Below are 18,687 nucleotides of genomic sequence, written 5' to 3' on the forward strand. Positions count from 1 at the left end.
AATGGATCCAGCCTTCTCCCTGCCTTCAGTGCCTTCACAGTCATCATTCTGGGGCTTTTCTGTCTAGGGCAGGTTTCTTGACAGCAGCACTGTTGACACTGGGGGCCAGAGAAGTCTTTGGCATGGGGGTTTTCTTGTGCACTGCAAGGTATTTAGCAGCATACCTGGCCTACTAGATGTCAGTAGTCCCTGCTCCATGCCCCAAGCTATGACAATCAAAAATGTCTTTAGAATTGGCCAAAGAACCCTTGGAGGCAAAATGCCTGGTTGAGAACCACTTGGGGAGTATCAGGCTGACTGAGCTAGTATAATGGTTTTTATTATTAATATTATCCATAAATACTTAAAAGTGGATGCTTAGGAATTAAAAAAAAAAAAAGGTTAGGACATCTGAATGAAAGCCACTGAATATCCTGAGTCCTTGATAAAGCCAAGAATTTCAACCAATTATTATTTGATGATTACAATAAGTGGTTGTAATTGTTCAGGGAGTCGAAATTACTAAATACGATTGATTTGGCCTGGTTACTGTATTTGACTAAAAAGAAACACAGACAAAAAGTTACCATAGTCCTCAATCCAGAGTTCTGTAGGCATACAGAAAGGCTCTAACACATCACATGTGTGGTTGTAATAACTCGTCTCCTGATCAGACTGATCTGAGATTCTAATTTTTAAAAATGTAAACCGGCCAGGAGTGGTGGCTCATGCCTACAATCCCAACACTTTGGGATGCCAAGGTAGGTGGATCTCCTGAGTCCAGGAGTTTGAGACCAGCCTGGGTAATATAGTAAAGCCCTGTCTTAACTAAAAATACAAAAATTAGCTGGTGTGGTGGTGTGCACCTCTAGTCCCAGATACTTGAGAGGCTAAGGCAGGAGGATTGCTTAAGCCTGGGAGGCTGAGGCTTCAGTGGGCTATGATTGCACCACTGCAGTCCAGCCTGGGTGACACAGTGAGACTCTGTCTCAAAAAAGCATAAACCATATCTAACATTTGATAATACATCTTGCCTTTTGACAATATACACCTTAAGTTTCATGACCCAGTAATTAAAACAATTTTTTTTGTTATTTTCTATACATTTTCTAGGACATCTTGCAAGTTTCTAATTTCTAAAAACTTATTATGTTGGAATGAGCCCAATAAATAAAGAATGAAAACTTTTTTTAGTCTTATCAATAAAATTATAAATTAATTTTTTTAAAATATGGAACTTTCGTTTTCAGAAGTGAAGAAATCCCCAGACAGATTTACCTTAAAGTTTTAGGTTCAGATAGGAGGCTTTGGGGAAAATGCCCCAAATTGATAGAAATGTTTCCCTCATTCCTATTTTGGTTGAACAATTTCTTATTGTTACACATGTGACTAAGTATATAACATTTAACATTTTCTTCCTTGAAAAAAAGATTAACTCAAACTGCTTATAAATCTAAATGAATGACTTCTTTTAACATACCTTTAAAACAAAGCAGTAGTCAGTGGGCGCTTTATATTTCATTTTATGCTGAGTCCCATAGTAAATGTTGACATTTTCGAACTGTATAAAACATGCCAGATCTCGAGATGTCTGAAAGACAGGGAAAAAAATAAAACTTCAACTGAGATGACAGTTAACAATTTTCCAGAGTTGTCCTTCACGGCATAACTAAGGATTACGTTTTAGTAAAGAAAATATTGACTTTTAGATAATTTATATAAACATCTGCCATGTATGGTTTTTCTCAAAAGCAAGTCTGAAAGGTTGGAATGGAAACAGATATGGCCAAATTGGGGGACAATTTAGTAAGATCTATACATAAATCTTTCCCAGTATGAAAGTTATTGAATGTTCCCAACACAAAGAAAGGATAAATGTTTAAGATGATGGATGTGCTAATTACCTTGATCTGATCACCACACATTATATGTATCAAAACATCACTGTGTACATTGTGCATATGTACAATTATTATTTGTCAGTCAAAAAATAAAATTAATTTTTAAAAAAGAGTACAGTCAAGGGAAATCGGTGCCACTGACCCAGAAATGGAGTGAAAGATTATACTGCTGTTCTAATGCCTATCTGGGGACTCCCAGAGTCAGGATGGACTGTCCTTGAGATGTCATTATCGATGCAGTCGATTCAAGGTGACCGCTTAGCCAGAAATTTCATTTTGACTTTTGCCATTCTAAGTCTGTGATGGATTTTGTGATTGAGCATTTTAAAAAAAAAGTCCCCCTCAGGACGAACAATGAAAGATAAACTTATGCTCAGTAAATTAGCACACACTTCATGCACTTCCTCCTGAGAAAAAGGATTTCTTTCACAAGTTCTCTTTACTGCAGGCAGTGTTGCCATGGAAACAGAGACCTCTCCTCCACGGATAACAGGCACTGTGAAGGCTGCAGCCTGTAATCTACATATTTGGTTACACTTCAATTACAAATGTGTTGTATTATTTTTTTCTTTTGCCTTCTATAATTCTTTCCCTAGTTAGTGAATAGATGAATAGATGGCAGAAATATTTACACCTTAGAGCCCAATTATTTCTTTACATATGCTTATACATTCTTTTCTTACAAGATATTTTCTTCTGGATGTTCAAAGTTTACATTTTTAAGTTACAAACTAAGGCATATTAGTCACAATTAAAAAATATATATATATATATATAAATAAAATGCACATCTTCCTTCACCACCCCTTTTTCTTATTTTGTTCTTTTCTCCAGATGTACCATAGTTAATTGTTTGGTAGTATTCTATTCTGTTCTATTTCCCCACGTTGCCCGGGCTAGTCTTGAATTCCTAAGCTCAAGAGATCCGCCTTCCTTGGCCTTCCAAAGTGTCTGGGATTAGAGCTGTGAGCCACTGTCCCCTGCCTTCTTTTTCTTAACATTGCATCTAGGAGTCTTTCTATATCAAGACACATGAATTAATAGATGACATTCACTTTATGACTGCAGAAAATTCTACTGTACAGGGGTAACAATTTATTTAACTATTCTACTACAGAGGATTAGAAGTTATTTCAATATTTAGCTATTACAACAAATACTGTGCATATGAGCTTATATTTCTGTGAGATAGATTTGTCAAGCATGGAGTTGCCAATTGAAAGGATTTTTCCTCCCTTTTACATTTACACAGATTTTGCTAAATTGTCCCCCAGTTTGGCCGTATGAGTTTCCATTCCAACCTCCCAGGCATGAGTGTCCCTTTTTCTTACCCACTTTCACCAAAATTTGGGTATTATCTATATTGTTTATTGTATCAATCTCAGTTTAATTTACATTTCGTGGTTACTAGTGAGATGGAGCAACTTTTAGTTATGCGGTGGCTACCAGTACTTCTTTTTCTGTAAATTTTCCCTTTAATGCTTTGCCATTTTTCTGTAAGTATGTTTATCAATTTCTTATCGATTTGTTGAAGTCTTTATATTTTATGGATATTCATAACTGTTTATACATGTTGCAAATGTACTCTCTCACTGTAGTCAGTCTTTCACTTCTTGTTTGTTATCTTTGGCCATAAGGTATTAAAAATAACTTTATAAGGTCAAATCTGTCCATTTTTTCCGTTATAATTTTGAGTTTTTATTCTTGCTTCAGAAAGCTTTCTCCAGCTCAAAATTATAAAAACATTAACCTATATATTTTTTTTCCCTCCCTCCCTCCCTTCCTTCCTTCCTTCCTTCCTTCCTTCCTTCCTTCCTTCCTTCCTTCCTTCCTTCCTTCCTTCCTTCTCTCTCTCTCTCTCTTTTTTTTTTTTCAGGGTCTCATTCTGTCACTTAAGCTGGAGTGCAGTGGCACAAACATGGCTCACTGAAGTCTTGATCTCCCGGGCTCAAGTGATCCTCCCCGATCGGCCTCCCAAGTAGCGGGGACTACAGGCATGTGCCGCCATCCTTGTTAATTTTTTAATTTTTTTTTGTAGAGACAGGGTCTCCCTATGTTTCTCAGGCTGGTCTTGAACTTTTGGGCTCAAGCTATTCTCCCACCCGGCTTCCCAGAGTGCTGGGATTACAGGCATGAGCCACTGTACCCAGCCAACCTCTATTTTCTTCTAGGATTTTATACTATGTTTCTCTAAAGATATTTTAATCAATCAAGAATTTAGTTTGGTACATGGAATGAGGTAGGAAATTATATTTCTAAATGGATATACAGTTATTTCAATGCTATTTGTTGAATGCCACATTCTTTCCCCACTGCTGTGATATAAAATTCTAACTTTAACTTCTCTTATATTAGATGGCTGTCTGTCGACCTGTTTGTCTCTAGCTGTGCTGTTTTTATCTAACGTTTTGGCACGGCAGGAGATCTACCTTGATGTTCTTCACAATTTTGGGAAGGTCTATTTTGGAACAGTGTCTTTTTTCCATGAACTGTAGAATCAGTCTGTGAATTTCAAGTAAATAAAATCCTACTGATATTTTTATTAAAAGTACATTAAATTTATAGAAAACTGTGAAGAATTAATAACTTTTCATTTAGCAACATGGTACCTTTCTTTTCTTTTCCTTCTATTTTTTTTTTTTTTTTGAGATGGAATCTCACTCTCTCGCCCAGGCTGGAGTGCAGTGGCGTGATCTTGGCTCACTGCAATCTCCGCTTCCCGGGTTCAAGCAATTCTTCTGCCTCAGCCTCCCAAGTAGCTGGGATTACAGGCACCCGCCACCATGCCTGGCTAATTTTTGCATTTTTAGTAGAGATGGTGTTTCGCCATATTGGCAAGGTTGGTCTCAAACTCCTGACCCTGGGATTCGCCTGCCTCGGCCTCCCAAAGTGCTGGGATTAGAGACGTGAGCCACCACGCCTGGCCTGCAACATGGTACCTTTCTATTGATTCAGCTCTACTTCATTTCTCTTAATACATTTTATATTTTATGCCATATAGATCTGGAACATTTCTTGTTAAGTTTATTGTTAGGTATTTTGCATTTTCTGTTTCTAGTCTGCATAGATCCTTTTGCATTGTAGTTTGCATTATATATATTGTTTGTGTAAAGAAAAACTTTCTTAGTTAATACATTTATTTGGTTCTAACAGTTTTTCAGTTGAGTGTCTCATATTGCTGGTAGACAATCATGTCAATTGTGAAAAATCAGTCTTTGCCTCTTCTTTTCTGTTGTTTATACTTCTTATTCTTTTCTTTAATGTACTAGTTTCTCAACCCAGTGTTAATGGTAACAGTGAGAGAAGGTATTCTTGTCCAACTCTACTGTAAACACTTTTTTTTTTTTTTTTTGGAGACATAGTCTTGCTCTTTCACCCAGGCTGGAGTGCAGTGGCATAATCTCAGGCCACTGCAACCTCCACCTTCCAAGTTCAAGTGATTCTCATGCCTCAGCCTCCCTAGTAGCTGGGATTAAAAGTGTGCACCACCACACCCAGCTAATTTTTATATTTTCAGTAGAGATGGGGTTTCACAATGTTGGCCAGGCTGGTCTAGAACTCCTGGCCTCAAGTGATTCACCTTGCCTCAGCCTCCCAAAGCGCTGGGACTACAGGCATGAATCACCACACCTGGCCAAATGTAAACACTTTTAATTCTCATCACAGAGTATATTGTTTGTTACACATTTATTTATACGTACCATTTATATTCAAATGCCTAAGACATAAACATTTCAAAAAGAAAACAAATTATTTGTGGGTCAGTTGTGAGGTGCCCAGTGTGGGACTGGAATGAGATGGCAGAGATGGGAAAGCATCAGATCTAAGGCCGGGAGCAGAGTGGAAGAGGCTAAGGAGAACAGTAGCTGTCCTAGAGCAAGAGTTAGCCATAATGCCCCTCCTGCCCTCCGGCAGAGACAAGAGTCTCCTTACTGGAGGCAGCGGACCTGGATGTTCACCGTAACTGCATCAGCTTGGAAGCGTGGGTTAAGCTTTATCAGAGGAAGTTGGCAATGCATGAATATACCGCTGGTGGTGCCCTGCATTTGGAAGGGAAGGCAAAATGCTTCTGTGTACCCAAGATACAGATTAGACATATATTAATGGTGAACAAAAGAGTGAAGTGTCCTAATCCTCTAAGAAAGGTCTTAGAGAGAGCTGATGGTCAGAATAAGAGTTAAAATTACATTTCAAGGAACAATTTACTACATACTTATAAATTTGAGGCAGTAATCCCAAATCACCAAGTAAAAGCTAAATGATGTCTAAAATACCCTGTTAAATTAGGCAGGGAAATTCAGAGTACACCTCAGAGAACGATTTAAAAATATTCAGAGTCTAAGGGCTAAAATCTCAAGGAAAATCTAGTTGAGAGCTGGGTGCAGTGACTCATGCCTGTAATCCCAGCACTTTGGAAGCCTGAGTGAGGCGGGCAGATTGCTTGAGCTCAGGAGTTCAAGACCAGCCTAAGCAACATGGTGAAAACCCATCTCTACAAAAAATATGAAAAATTAGCTGGGTATGATGGCATGCGCCTATAGTCCCAGCTACTTGGGAGGCTGAGGTGGGAGGATGGCTTGAGCCTGGGAGGGGGAGGTTGCAGTTAGTCAAGATCATGCCACTGTACTCCAGCCTGTTGGTTAGAGTGAGACTCTATCTCAAAAGGAAAAAAAGAAAAAGAAAAAGAAAATCTTATCAAGACTTCTAATACCTCTATGATTCCAGATAAAAGAAATTTAACTATAATGACTGTAGAACAATAGGGGTAAAAAGTCCTCGGAAATAGATAGTTAAAGAAACAAAATAATCTCTAGAAAAGTGCTTTTGCCATCATTTTTGAAACCTGACTTTAAAATAGATGAAATACTTTTACCTTCAAGAGAGCTACAGAAAAGCTCAAAAAGATTTCAGTAATACTGTCCTATTTGTATACATGTTGCAGGATTAAGGAATCTGCAGCAACAGAGAATGTATTTAACTTGCCACGTAAGAATTTCTTTAGTTTCACTCTCATGAAATGCTTTATTGCTAACTGATTTTTTTTTTTCTGACCTTAGTCTTTCCTTTGGGTACATAATAAATTCCAGAAGCCCGTAAAAGAAAATAGCGCCTTTTCCAGGATTTCTTTCCATCTTCTTTCAAATAAAGAGCTCCTTCCAGTTCTGGTACAATGATAGATGTTCCACAGAAACTTTCCTGAAATTGAGATTCCGACGACACAAGACACACACGAAAGATAAAGCATGCATTTTTATTCACATTTAAACAAACTCGCAAATTAGCTTTTAAACTAAAAGTCAATTGTGTGTACAGCTCTGATCAAATGCATAGGTTTATATTATATGCTATTTGCCAGAAAAGGGGAAGAATAACACATCGGTCAAGAATCTTGGCTCCTGGGTTACGCCTCAAGGCCTCCTCACCACTTAGTTCTGCCACCATGGGCCATTAAACCTCAGTCCACTTACTTGTCAAACTGGAATAATAATAGCCCAACTTCATAAGGTAGGTACAGTCTTGGCATATTGTAAAAGTAAGCATTTAATAAAAGCAATTAATGTTATTATAAAATGGAAGACAGAAAAATTATTACTTTCCTGGTAAGTAAAATAGTTACTATTTCATTGCTCGTAAATAGAACAATTATTATATATCATTCAGCACATAAAATTAGGGTGGATAGTTAACGGGTACAAAAAAATAGAAAGAATGAATAGGACCTACTATTTGAAAGCAAAGCAGGGTGACTATAGTCAATAATAACTTAATTGTACATTTAAAAATAACTAAAAGAGTGTAATTGGATTGTTTGTAATACAAAGGATAAGTGCTTGAGGGGATAGATACCCAATTCTCTATGATGTGATTATGTCACATTCCTTGCCCATACCAAAATATATTATGTGCCCTATAAATACATACATATTATGTACCCACAAAAATTAAAAATAAAAAGAATAAAAATAAATAAATTTAATATTTTATTCTTGGGATAGTTTCCTTTTCAAAGAAGGAAGGAGGCAGTTATTAATACATCAGAATCAGAAAAGAATAACAAAGCACATCTAGATGTAGATTGATGTAGATTTTTAAATCTCAAAACTTGCATAGAATTACAGAATTCTTAATACATTTTGTCTTAAAAATCAATAGAATAAAATTGTATATTATTCTATTTTACAACTCAAATAGTCAAATTTATGTTTCGCTTTCTTTTTATAACTTTCAATATTCTCTCATTTAGTTTCATAAATGCGAAATAATTGGATTTTGCATCCTCCAAGCACATTTTTATGTAGTAGAGCTGGAAAACATTTCTGTTCACACTCCCCAATTTCTCCCCAAATTTGGCTAGTATTAGTCATCCTTTTAATAATCTCTTAAATTCAGGTTTTGACCCCAATTAGACAGCAGGATAATGATTTTTCATAGCACAGCACGCTTTGTATTTTCTTTTACACGCAGCTGTAAAACATTGCTGAAGTCCTGGAACAAGGACTCTCTTGTTGGGCCTGCCTGGGAAATGCCCACTGTGCTCATGCTCCCAGAAAACAGAACCTGCAACACCTGAGCTCAGCATCTTGGGAGTGGCAGCTGGTTGTGGTAGCTGCTTTATTTGGTACTGGGCTGTGAAAGCAGGCAGGCAATAGACATGCCCAAGGTCTGGGCGGAACCTTAGTGAAGGCGAGAGAGCGCTCTTCAGCGTGAGCCAATTGGCTCCAGGTAACGGGGCCCAGGGCATCACCAGGTCTTCTGATTTTTCAAGGGAGGTCTAAAATTTACTAACTCAGGAAAAGGTCCATGGATTGTCTCAGGGAAATACAACCTGGGCAGCTCTAGCAAGGCCATTTGTGACTTGAGATCTGGCACTCGCGTTATGTGCTGCGAATAGAGCCTCGATTTTGTTTTTTGTTTTTTTTTTTTTTTTGAGACTGGATCTTGCTTTGTTGCCCAGGCTGGCCTTGAGCTCCTGGACTTAAGTGATCCTCCCACCTCAGCTTACTGAGTAGCTGGGATTACAGGTGTGTGCCCCCATGCAAGGCTCAGAGCCTTGATTTTTAGCATGTGAAAACTCACTAGAAGTTTCCAAACAATCAATTGCCAAATGAACTTCTGGAACACGCCCCAGTAGTGGTCATCACAGACATCTGTATGGTCATCAACACAGTGCTTTCCCCAGCTCCCTGAATCTCTGTGATGATTCAATACAATTCGGAAACTGAGGTTCTCAGGGGGGTGGGGACTGTCCCATTAGCAAATGAACAGTGTTGGGCAGGGCCACCTCCTGTAATGGGTCCCTGACTCCGAATCTCACACTTCCTACCACATCTGAGCTGCTGGGAGAGCATCTTAGAGGTCCCTTTAAATAAGATTTGGGAGTCTTATGTCTGACTTCCGTGGAGCACTTAAGTAATGAAACATATGGAATGCCAGAAGATGAGTTTTATGAGGATTTGTCAAGTCTTTTTAAAAGTCAAGAATTACGAATCCCACTTCATTTGTCTAAAGCCACATGTTGTAACAAATGACTCAAAAAAGAAAAACAGTTGAATGATCTAAACAGCTATAATTTAGTAATAATTTGATTTTAACACCCCAACTTGAAATTTCAGTGTGTCTTTAGATTTTTCCATTGTTCTGGGAAGAAAATGACTTAAAAATAGATAGAGCAAATGTCCTTCTCTTTTCTTCCATTCTGCAAAATTAACCTTACCTCAAGTAATGATTCCTTGTTCTTAGCATTCATTTTCTCATTAGTTTCCTTGCTTTCTTTTTTTCCTCTGTTATCCAGGTAGAAATTCTAAATAAAATGTTAAAAGATCAGATCAGTAAGTGTTCATTACCATGCCAGACGCTGCGAGGAACTCACAGTCTTGCAGGAAAGAAGATGTAAATTGTGTGAAATAAACAGGGAACCAGAGCATACGATATCAATCAATCATCAGGGCCTTCCCAAATGCTGATATCGCATCGCAAGGCAGGAGTGAAACCTCCTCACCCTCCCATAGTGTATAATCAATGAAAAAACAGAAGATAGAAAACAGTAGTGAAAAATACATCACTTAATTGCTGAAGTCGATGCGTGCACCATGCATGTTAAATGCTGGAAGCTGGAAGTCCCCAAGGCACTGGCAAGAGCTGGAGGCTGCAGTGAAGGTCAAGCTCATGTCCTATGCTCAAGGTCAAGCTCATGTCCTATGCTCAAGGTCAAGCTCATGTCCTATGCTCAAGAGGGGAACTGCTCTGGCAGGCAGATGCCACATGGGAGCTCAAGGCCTTGTAGGGTAGCAGGATTCTGGCTTATCAAGATAATCCAGAAATACAGATGTTAGTAAATGTTAGCGACCTCTTTTATTTTTTAAAAGAACTGCCTGGGTTAATCACAACACAAGGTTTACTATTTAGCAACTTCTAAGGACAGAAAGAAGCAGAAAGGGCATTTCTGGAAAGAAAACCAGCCTAAACAAAGACAGGGAGGACTATGAGCTAAAAGCACTCATAGGCTGGGTGTGGCTCATGCCTATAATCCCACCACTTTGGGAGGCTGAGGCAAGAGGATTGCTTGAGCCCTGGAGTCTGAGACCAGCCTGGGCAACATAGTAGGACCCTGTCTCTACTAAAAATAATAATAAAAAAATTAGCTGGGCAGGTGGCATGCATACCTGTAGTCTAATCTACTTGGGAGGCTGAGGCTAGAGGACTCCTTGAGTCCAGGAGTTTGAGGCTGCAGTAAGCTATGATCACTCCACTGCACTCCAGCCTGGGCAACAGAGTGAGACCTTATCTCAAAAAAAAAAAAAAAAAAAAAAGAACTCACAAGTGGATTCATAGTCTCTGAGCATGGTTTGTATTAATTTCTGGATCATACTTTGTTAATACTGAATATCAACTGGATGGCTAAAAATAAAGTGTGTGAGTTTCCAAAAAATCACGAGCACTCAAGGACTAATTTTTACACAATAAGTGCAGCTGAGGTATCCATATGCACAGTGAAGATAATGAATGACCACTGTGATAGTTAAAGTGCTGAGGATTTTATGTAAAAACATGGAGTTTTACAAAATAATACATAACAAATGTATTAAAGGCAGAAAGTGTATCACAGAAGCACTGTGACTAAATTAAGGACCCTCCCGAATCTAGGCACAAGTGTTTATTTACATCATAGGAGTGTTTCTCCAAGTATAACTCCCAGACCACCTTGAAACTTGATATAATGCATGTTCCTGGGTTACACTGGAATCTCTGGGATGAGGCCTGGAACTCTGCATTCCAATATGCTTTCCAGATGATTTTTATGCACACTGAAGTTTGAGTTTTTCTTTTCGTTTGCTTTTTTTTAGAGACAAGGTCTTGCTCTGTTACCCAAGCTGGAGTGCAGTCACATGATCATAGCTCACTGCAGCCTTGAACTCCTGGGCTCAAGTAATCTCCCCTACTCAGCCTCCTAAGTAGCTGGGACTACTGGCATGGTGGCACATGCCTGTAGTCCCAGCTACTTAGGAGGAAATACGTCAAGTACAATTTTTTTTTTTTTTGAGACACAGTCTTGCTCTGTTGCCCAGGCTGGAGTGCTGTGGTGCAATCTTGGCTCACTGCAACCTCTGCCTCCCAGGTTCAAGGGATTCTGTTTCCTCATCCTCCCGAGTAGCGGGGATTACAGGTGTGCACCACCATGCCCAGCTAACTTTTTTTGTTTTTAGTAGACATGGGTTTTGCTATGTTGGTCAGGCTGGTCTCAAATTGACCCCTCAGCCTCCCAAAGTGCTGGGATTACAGGCATAAACCACCATGCCTGGTCAAGTACAATTCTTTTGGTAATTCTTACTGAAAAAAGTTTATTTTAATATGTTTTTCCAAGATTTTTAAACTTTTACTTGTTATTTGAAAGGATGTTATATTATGAATTAATGCAGTCATAATATAGAATTCAGAAAACTATTTAAATTTTAAATGTTTTGCTTGAAGACCACGACTAGCCATATTAGGTAACACCTGGCAGAAACCTGTGCTAAGCCTTTACAGGCATTTCATCCTCACAAGAACCCGATAACATAGGTTCTTTACCCGATAACACCGCCCTTGTTACTTTACAGATGAGGAAACAGAAGATTAGGTGATTTTCCCAAGGCCAATTAGTGGCAGAACGTTGAGTTATTAAATAGTTTTTTTTTTTTTTTTTTTTTGAGATGGAGTCTTGCTCTGTCCCCAGGGTGGAGTGCAGTGGTGTGATCTCAGCTCACTGCAACCTCCAAATCCCGGGTTCAAGCCATTCTCCTGCCTTAGCCCCCCGAGTAGCTGGGATTGCAAGCATATACCACCAAGCCCGGGTGATTTTTGTATTTTTAGTAGAGACGGGGTTTCACCATGTCGGCCAGAATGGTCTCGATCTCCTGACCTTGTGATCTGCCCGCCTCGGCCTCCCAGACTGCTGGGATTACACACGTGAACCACCATGCCTGGCCACGTTATTAAATAATTTTTCTCAGCATTAAAATACTCTAAGTACAGAGCCGGGCACAATGGCATGCACCTGTAGTCCCAGCTACTCCAGAGGCTGAGGCGGGAAGATCACTTGAGCCCAGGTGTTTGAGTCCTGCCTGGGCCACACAGTGGGGCCCTGCCTCGAAAAAAAAAAAAAAGGAAAAAAGGAAAAAAAGGCTTTAAGTACCATAGGGGACAATCTAGCCCAACAACGTGAATGTACTTAGTACCACAGAAGGGTACACTTAAAAATGTTAAGATGATAAGTCCTGTGTTACATACATTTTTCCACAATAACAAAAAATGTAACCCAATTTGAGTTTGCCCATTCATACAAGAATGATTTCGGGGTGCTGCTAGAAAGCAAACTTTGGCTTAGGAAGGCCAGATATTTGAATCATGTTTGATGAATTGGAAGCATGCACAGAGAGCATAGTGAAGACTCCAAGCCCGGGGGTGGTGGCTCAAGCCTGCAATCCCAGTACCTTGGGTGGCCGAGGTGGGTGGATTACCTGAGGTCAGGAGTTCGAGACCAGCCTGGCTAACATGGCGAAACGCTGTCTCTACTAAAAATACAATTATTTGGGTTTGTTGGTGGGCTCCTGTAATCCCAACTACTGGGGAGGCTGAGGCAGGAGAATCACTTGAGCCTGGGAGGTGGAGGTTGCAGTGAGCTGAGATTGTGCCACTGCACTCCAGCCTAGGTGTTAAAGCAAGACTCGGTCTCAGGGGAAAAAAAAAATTAAAAGAAAAAAAGACTCCAGAGCAAGTGTTTGTCATCATCCTCATCTGGGAAAGATAGAACATTTGTCACTCTCTGCAGGGAAGAACGTGTCTAAACTGTGAAGGGCCACATTTCACCAGGGTGCCCTAAAGAGGCAGGATGTGTAGCTGTACCTTTCTCTGAGAACTTTCTCTGACACACTTCTGACTTTTTCAGCTTCAGAATATCCAAAGTGACCACGCTATACTGTTTTTGTTTTTTATTTTAATGAAATAGCAAAAAACACAAAGTAAATCTGTGCCAGAGGAGGACAGTCCTTAGAATAAGAATAATTCTTAGAATAATAAGACTGATTGCTTTCGGATCGGAACTTCCACCTGTGGTGTGGGCGCCCACTCAATGCGGGCTGTTCTGGAGAAGTAGTGAGCAGAACTCAACATTTAGTCATTATATCCTGCAAATGGAAACTGGGTAAACCTGAGTCGAATAATAAAGGAACTTTAAAATGGGAAATGAGACTCTTGGTCACAGCTTGCTCTCTTTTCTCACAGCTTCTGGGAGTGCAACATTTGGGAACAGCTGGATAGGAAAGAAACAGCAAATACTTTTTAAACATCTTCTTGGAATAAAGAGTAAATCAAGCAGTTATCAGTTCATGAAGAAATATTTGCGAGTGCCCTTTGTACATGTAAAACATCCCTGTTTTTTTTGGGGGAGGGACATGATCTCACTTTGTCACCCAGGCTGGAGTGCAGTGGCGTGATCATGGCTCACCACAACCTCCGCCTCCCAGGTTCAAGCAATTCTCCCACCTCAGCCCCACAAGTAACTGCGGCTACAGGCACATGCCACCACGGTCAGCTAATTTTTAAATTTTTTGTAGAGATGGGGTCTTGCTATGTTGTCCAGGCTGGTTTCAAACTCCTGAGTTCAAGTGATTCACCTGCCTCAGCCTCCCAAAGTGCTGAGATTACAGGCATGAGCCACTGTGCCCGGCCTCAAATCCCTGTTCTTAAGAAGGTTGCTATCACATGGAGAAGATAAATACAGATAGAGCATAGCGAGATGGATGGATGACTCTATATCTATTGATGGGGAAGATATAAGAGACTACAAAAATTCAAAATGAACCACTGTCTAGAGATTTTCAGGAAGGAAAAAAATAACTATGGACTGAGATGGTCAAGAAAAGCTTTACCGAGGGGGTCAAAGTTTGAACGAGGCCTTGAAAGTTGTTCAATGTTCATCTAGGGGAAGAAAGAATGAGAATAGATTTCAGGGAGGAGAACAAGCATGCACAAAGGCACAGAGGTGTCTTTGGAGCACCAGTGAGCAGCCAGTCAGGCTGGAGCTATGGGGTTAATGCAGCTCACTGAGTGAAGATCAGACCATCACTCCCAATTCTCTGCTCGCTGTCAGGTGACTGGGCAGTAACTTTCCCCAGAGTGGGTGAAGCTTATTTCCTTGCTTCACTTATGTTGGGTTTGGCCATGTGACTTGCTTTGACCAATAGAATGTGGCAGACGGGATGATGCATGGATTCTGAGCAGAGGGCTTGAGGTGCAGAGTGTGTTTCTGTCTTTCACCTGTACTCTTGTCATTGACTGTGAGAAGAATATGTCACAGGTCTGTGCTGTCCAGGGCCAATAAGAGACACACGGGGCCGGACGCAGTGGCTCGGGACTGTAATCCCAGCACTTAGAGAGGCCAAGGCTGGTGGATCACCTGAGGTCAGGAATTCAAGATCAGCCTGGCCAAGATGGTGAAACCCCGTCTCTACTAAAAAGACAAAATTAGCTGGGCTTGGTGGCGCATGCCTGTAATCTCAGCTACTTGGGAGGCTGAGGCAGGAGAATAGCTTGAACCCAGGAGGCAGAGGTTGCAGTGAGCTGAGATTGTGCCATTGCACTCTAGCCTGGGCCACAGGAGCAAAACTCCGTCTCAAAAAAAAAAAAAAAAAAAGGACATGGAACTACCTAAATCTAAATCTAAGTTATACTCTGGAGCTAAAGACAGGCGACCTGCAGACCCAGGAGAAAGGAAATGCCTGTTTCTGCAAACCAGTGGGATTCTGAGGTAGTATTTTTTTTTTTTTTTTGAGACAAGGTCTTGCTCTGTTGCCCAGGCTGGAGTGCATTGGATCATAGCTCACTGCAGCCTTGAACTCCTGGGCGCAAATGATCCTCCCACTTCAGCCTCCTGAGCAGCTGGGACCACAGGTGCATGCCATCACACTCAGCTAATTTTTTGATTTTTTGCAAAAACTGGGATCTCCCTGTTGTCCAGGCTGGTCTTGAATTCCTGGGTTCAAGTGATCCTGCTGTTCTGCCTCCCAAAGTGTTGGGATTACAGGTGTGAGCTACCATGCCTGGCCTCTAAGGTTGCCTTTCATGCCTCAATACACTGACTAATCACACATACCTACACCGGGTGGTGAGAGGATCCAGTCATGGGTAGACCTTCCTTTAACACAGTAGCCCATGCTGGGGACCATAAAGGTGATTATTATGTAACTTTCCTTCTAATCACACCTGGTCCTGGATGGTCAGAGACTGCCCTTGGTGGGCTGAGGGAGGCCAGAATGGAATGGAAGAATGATGCCACAAGGTATTAATACTTTTCTCCCACAATAGCTGCCAGGTTGTGGCTGAGACCCTTCCACACCTGAGCAGAAGAAGTTGTGTTTCTGTCTCTGCTCCTCAGTCATGCAGCCACCAGTAGAGTATAATCACCATGAAATTTCAGTTAAGAAACAGAATAATCTGTGGAATAAAAGTTGCCTAAAATATCAATAGTGATTATTGTTAGAGTGAGATTATGGGTGATTTAGATTTTCTTCCTTATATTTTTCTGAATTTTCCAACTTTTCCTTTTATAATAAATTGATATTATTATTATTAATATTTTGAGATGGAGTCTCACTCTGTCACCCAGGCTGGAGTGCAGTATCGCGATCTCAGCTCACTGCAACTTCCACCTCCCGGGTTCAAGCGATTCTCCTGCCTCAGCCTCCTGAGTAGCTGGGACTACAGGCGCACGCCGCCATGCACAGCTAATTTTTGTATTTTTAATAAAGATGGGGTTTCACCATGTTGGCCAGGATGGTCTTGATCTCCTGACTTTGTGATCTGCCTGCTTGGCCTCCCAAAGTGCTGGGATTACAGGCGTGAGCCACTATACCCCGCTAGATATTATTTTTAAGTTAGCCAAAGAAAGTTATTAGAAGAAATAAAAAGTAGCATAATAAGGAACTTATTTGAGGAACTTACTTGAGGCACAACCTTACATGAACTGACTTTACCTCATGTAAGGTTGTGCCTTACATGAACTGACTTTACAGATTCCTTTTCTGAAAAAGAGATTCTTTAGGCTTCTAGCAGTAAGAATGGCTTATGTGAATACTGGAATGATTTTCCATGTTCATACTCAGTCCTCAATTCTCAGACCTCTATTTTGGTTTCAGGTGACAGGATTCAGGACACGCTATCCCAAACTATGGCACTTTGTCATTTGAGAAAACAGAAGAAGCAGGAAGATCCCTCTGACCTTTTCCTTTCCTTCTCCTCTGAAGCAGGTCTTAAAAGAATCCTCTGACCTTTCTCTAAAGTCAGTCATAGGATCCTTGCGAGACAGCCACCACCCTATACCCAGAGGAAAGGAATATCCCTATCTCTGAAGACACAGGGACCCAGAGAAGAATTGGAACAGACCTTGCCAAGTTCCCCCAGTTTATTTCCATTAGATCATACACTTTTGTCCTGCAATCACACTTCTGCATGACTGTCCACAAAAATACCCAGTTCTTCCTGTGTCTTCGGATCTTCATTTCTGAAAGCTCCTATGTTACTTACATTAAATAAATTTGTGTGCTTGTTTTGTTGTTGTTAATCTGTCTTTTGCAATAGTGACCTCAACCATAAGCCTACCAATGGGTTAGAAAATGGTTCTTTCTCCCCTACACTACAACCACAAAATCTCATGAAATGGGTTTTTAATTAACTCTGTAGAGTGTAGCTTACTTTTCAAAGTCACTGATTTTTGTACAGTTGGCTTTTAAAGTAAAACTGCCTTTATGAGGATAACACTGTTCTATTGCCCCAGCCCACTTTCCCAAAAGAGACCACATCCCCTGGGCAAGAGAGCCTCTGTAGGGGAGAAAAAGTCTTACCTTTTCCTCATCCATTGCAGAGGTCATGGCTGACACCCCTATAACAAGAGAGAGTAACAAGAGGAACGCAACACAAATTCATCTAACCAAAGATTTACATGACATGGGAGCCTTCAGAAATCAATATCCAAAGAAGCAAACTATGTATTTTTACGCTAAGTTGAAGACTGATCTCTGAACTCTGACCTTTTTTTTTTTTTTTTTTTTGAGACAGGTCTCACTCTGTCACCCAGGCTGGAATGCAGTGGCATGATCATGACCTACTGCAGCCTCAACCTTCCAGGCTCAAGTGATCCTCCCACCTTAGCATCTTGAGTGGCTGAGACTACAGGGATGCATCACCATGCTCAGCTAATTTTAAATTTTTTTATAGAGATGAGGTCTCACATGTTGCCCAGTCTGGTCTCACACTCCTGGGCTCAAGTGATCCTCCTACCTCCCAAAGTGCGGGGATTACAGGTGTGAGCCACTTTGCCTGACTTTTTTTCTCTTGCCAGGATTCCCTTTTTTTCCCTTTTTTTAAAAAAGAAAAGAAAAGACAGAAAAATAAACGCATAGATTATATGCAATCTTGCCCAAATTCCTTTCTAAGGGGCCAGGGGAGTCATACCTTATAAACCACAAAATCTCATGAAATGGGTTTTTAATTAACTCTGTAGAGTGTAGCTTACTTTTCAACCTGATTCCCGTATAGTATCACACGATAGACAGCAGACCTTCTCATCTTCATGTAGGCATTCCTTTCTACTGACTTCAAGTCTTTAGACAAAGCTCAGTTCTTTCCACCAATTGCTAACTCAAGAATCCCTAAAATCCACCTATGACATGTAAGCCTCTGCTTTGAGATGCCCTGCCTTTTTGGGAACCAGTGCATACCTCCCACATATTGATTTATGATTTTATCTGCAATTCATGTCTCCCTGAAATGTACAAAACTAAACTGCAAGCCACAACTGCCATAGGCATACTTTTCAGGACCTCCTGAGACTGTGTCATCTGGACTTGGTTACTCACATTGGCTCAGAATAAACTTCTTTATTTAGTATTATTTAATATTCTTTAAATATTTTGGCATAATTTGTTTTGTTTTGTTTTGTTTTTTTTCCATCATCAATCTGATTAAAGAAGTGGGTAATTGTGGAGAAACATGATCTAATGGCAATAAACTGGGGGAGCTCAGCGAGGCCTATTTGTTTTGATTTGTTTCTGTGTCTCTGCGTGACATTCTTCCCCCCACCAGGTACGGGGCAGGACGCTTGCCACAGGAGGACCTTCCAGGGGCAAAGGGAGGAGGTCAGTGAGTGATCCTTCTAGGTTTCGTGGCTTGCTTTGGGGAGAAGAAGTTGAGTTTCTATAGCCTGCTTCAGGGGATAAGTGGGGGAAGGAGAAAGGAGGGTGGCAGAAGATCACAGAGATTGTCTGGCATCTTA

At 40.6% G+C, this 18,687-nt stretch overlaps 1 protein-coding gene across 2 annotated transcripts in view; it reads right to left on the reverse strand.

The window, feature by feature from the left end:
* The window catches only part of APBB1IP (amyloid beta precursor protein binding family B member 1 interacting protein), a 128,891-nt gene that overhangs the window by 24,362 nt on the left and 85,842 nt on the right, over positions 1–18,687 (reverse strand). For both annotated transcript variants that reach the window (XM_023194845.3, XM_023194846.3), the window contains exons 9-11: positions 9,595–9,681; positions 6,933–7,076; positions 1,460–1,570 (exon numbers count right to left, since the gene is read on the reverse strand). In XM_023194845.3, coding sequence (XP_023050613.2) covers positions 1,460–1,570; positions 6,933–7,076; positions 9,595–9,681 — 342 coding nt within the window. The remainder of the gene's footprint in view (positions 1–1,459; positions 1,571–6,932; positions 7,077–9,594; positions 9,682–18,687) is intronic.

This window comes from Piliocolobus tephrosceles, chromosome 9 (assembly GCF_002776525.5).
Source record: "Piliocolobus tephrosceles isolate RC106 chromosome 9, ASM277652v3, whole genome shotgun sequence".
NCBI lineage: Eukaryota > Metazoa > Chordata > Mammalia > Primates > Cercopithecidae > Piliocolobus > Piliocolobus tephrosceles.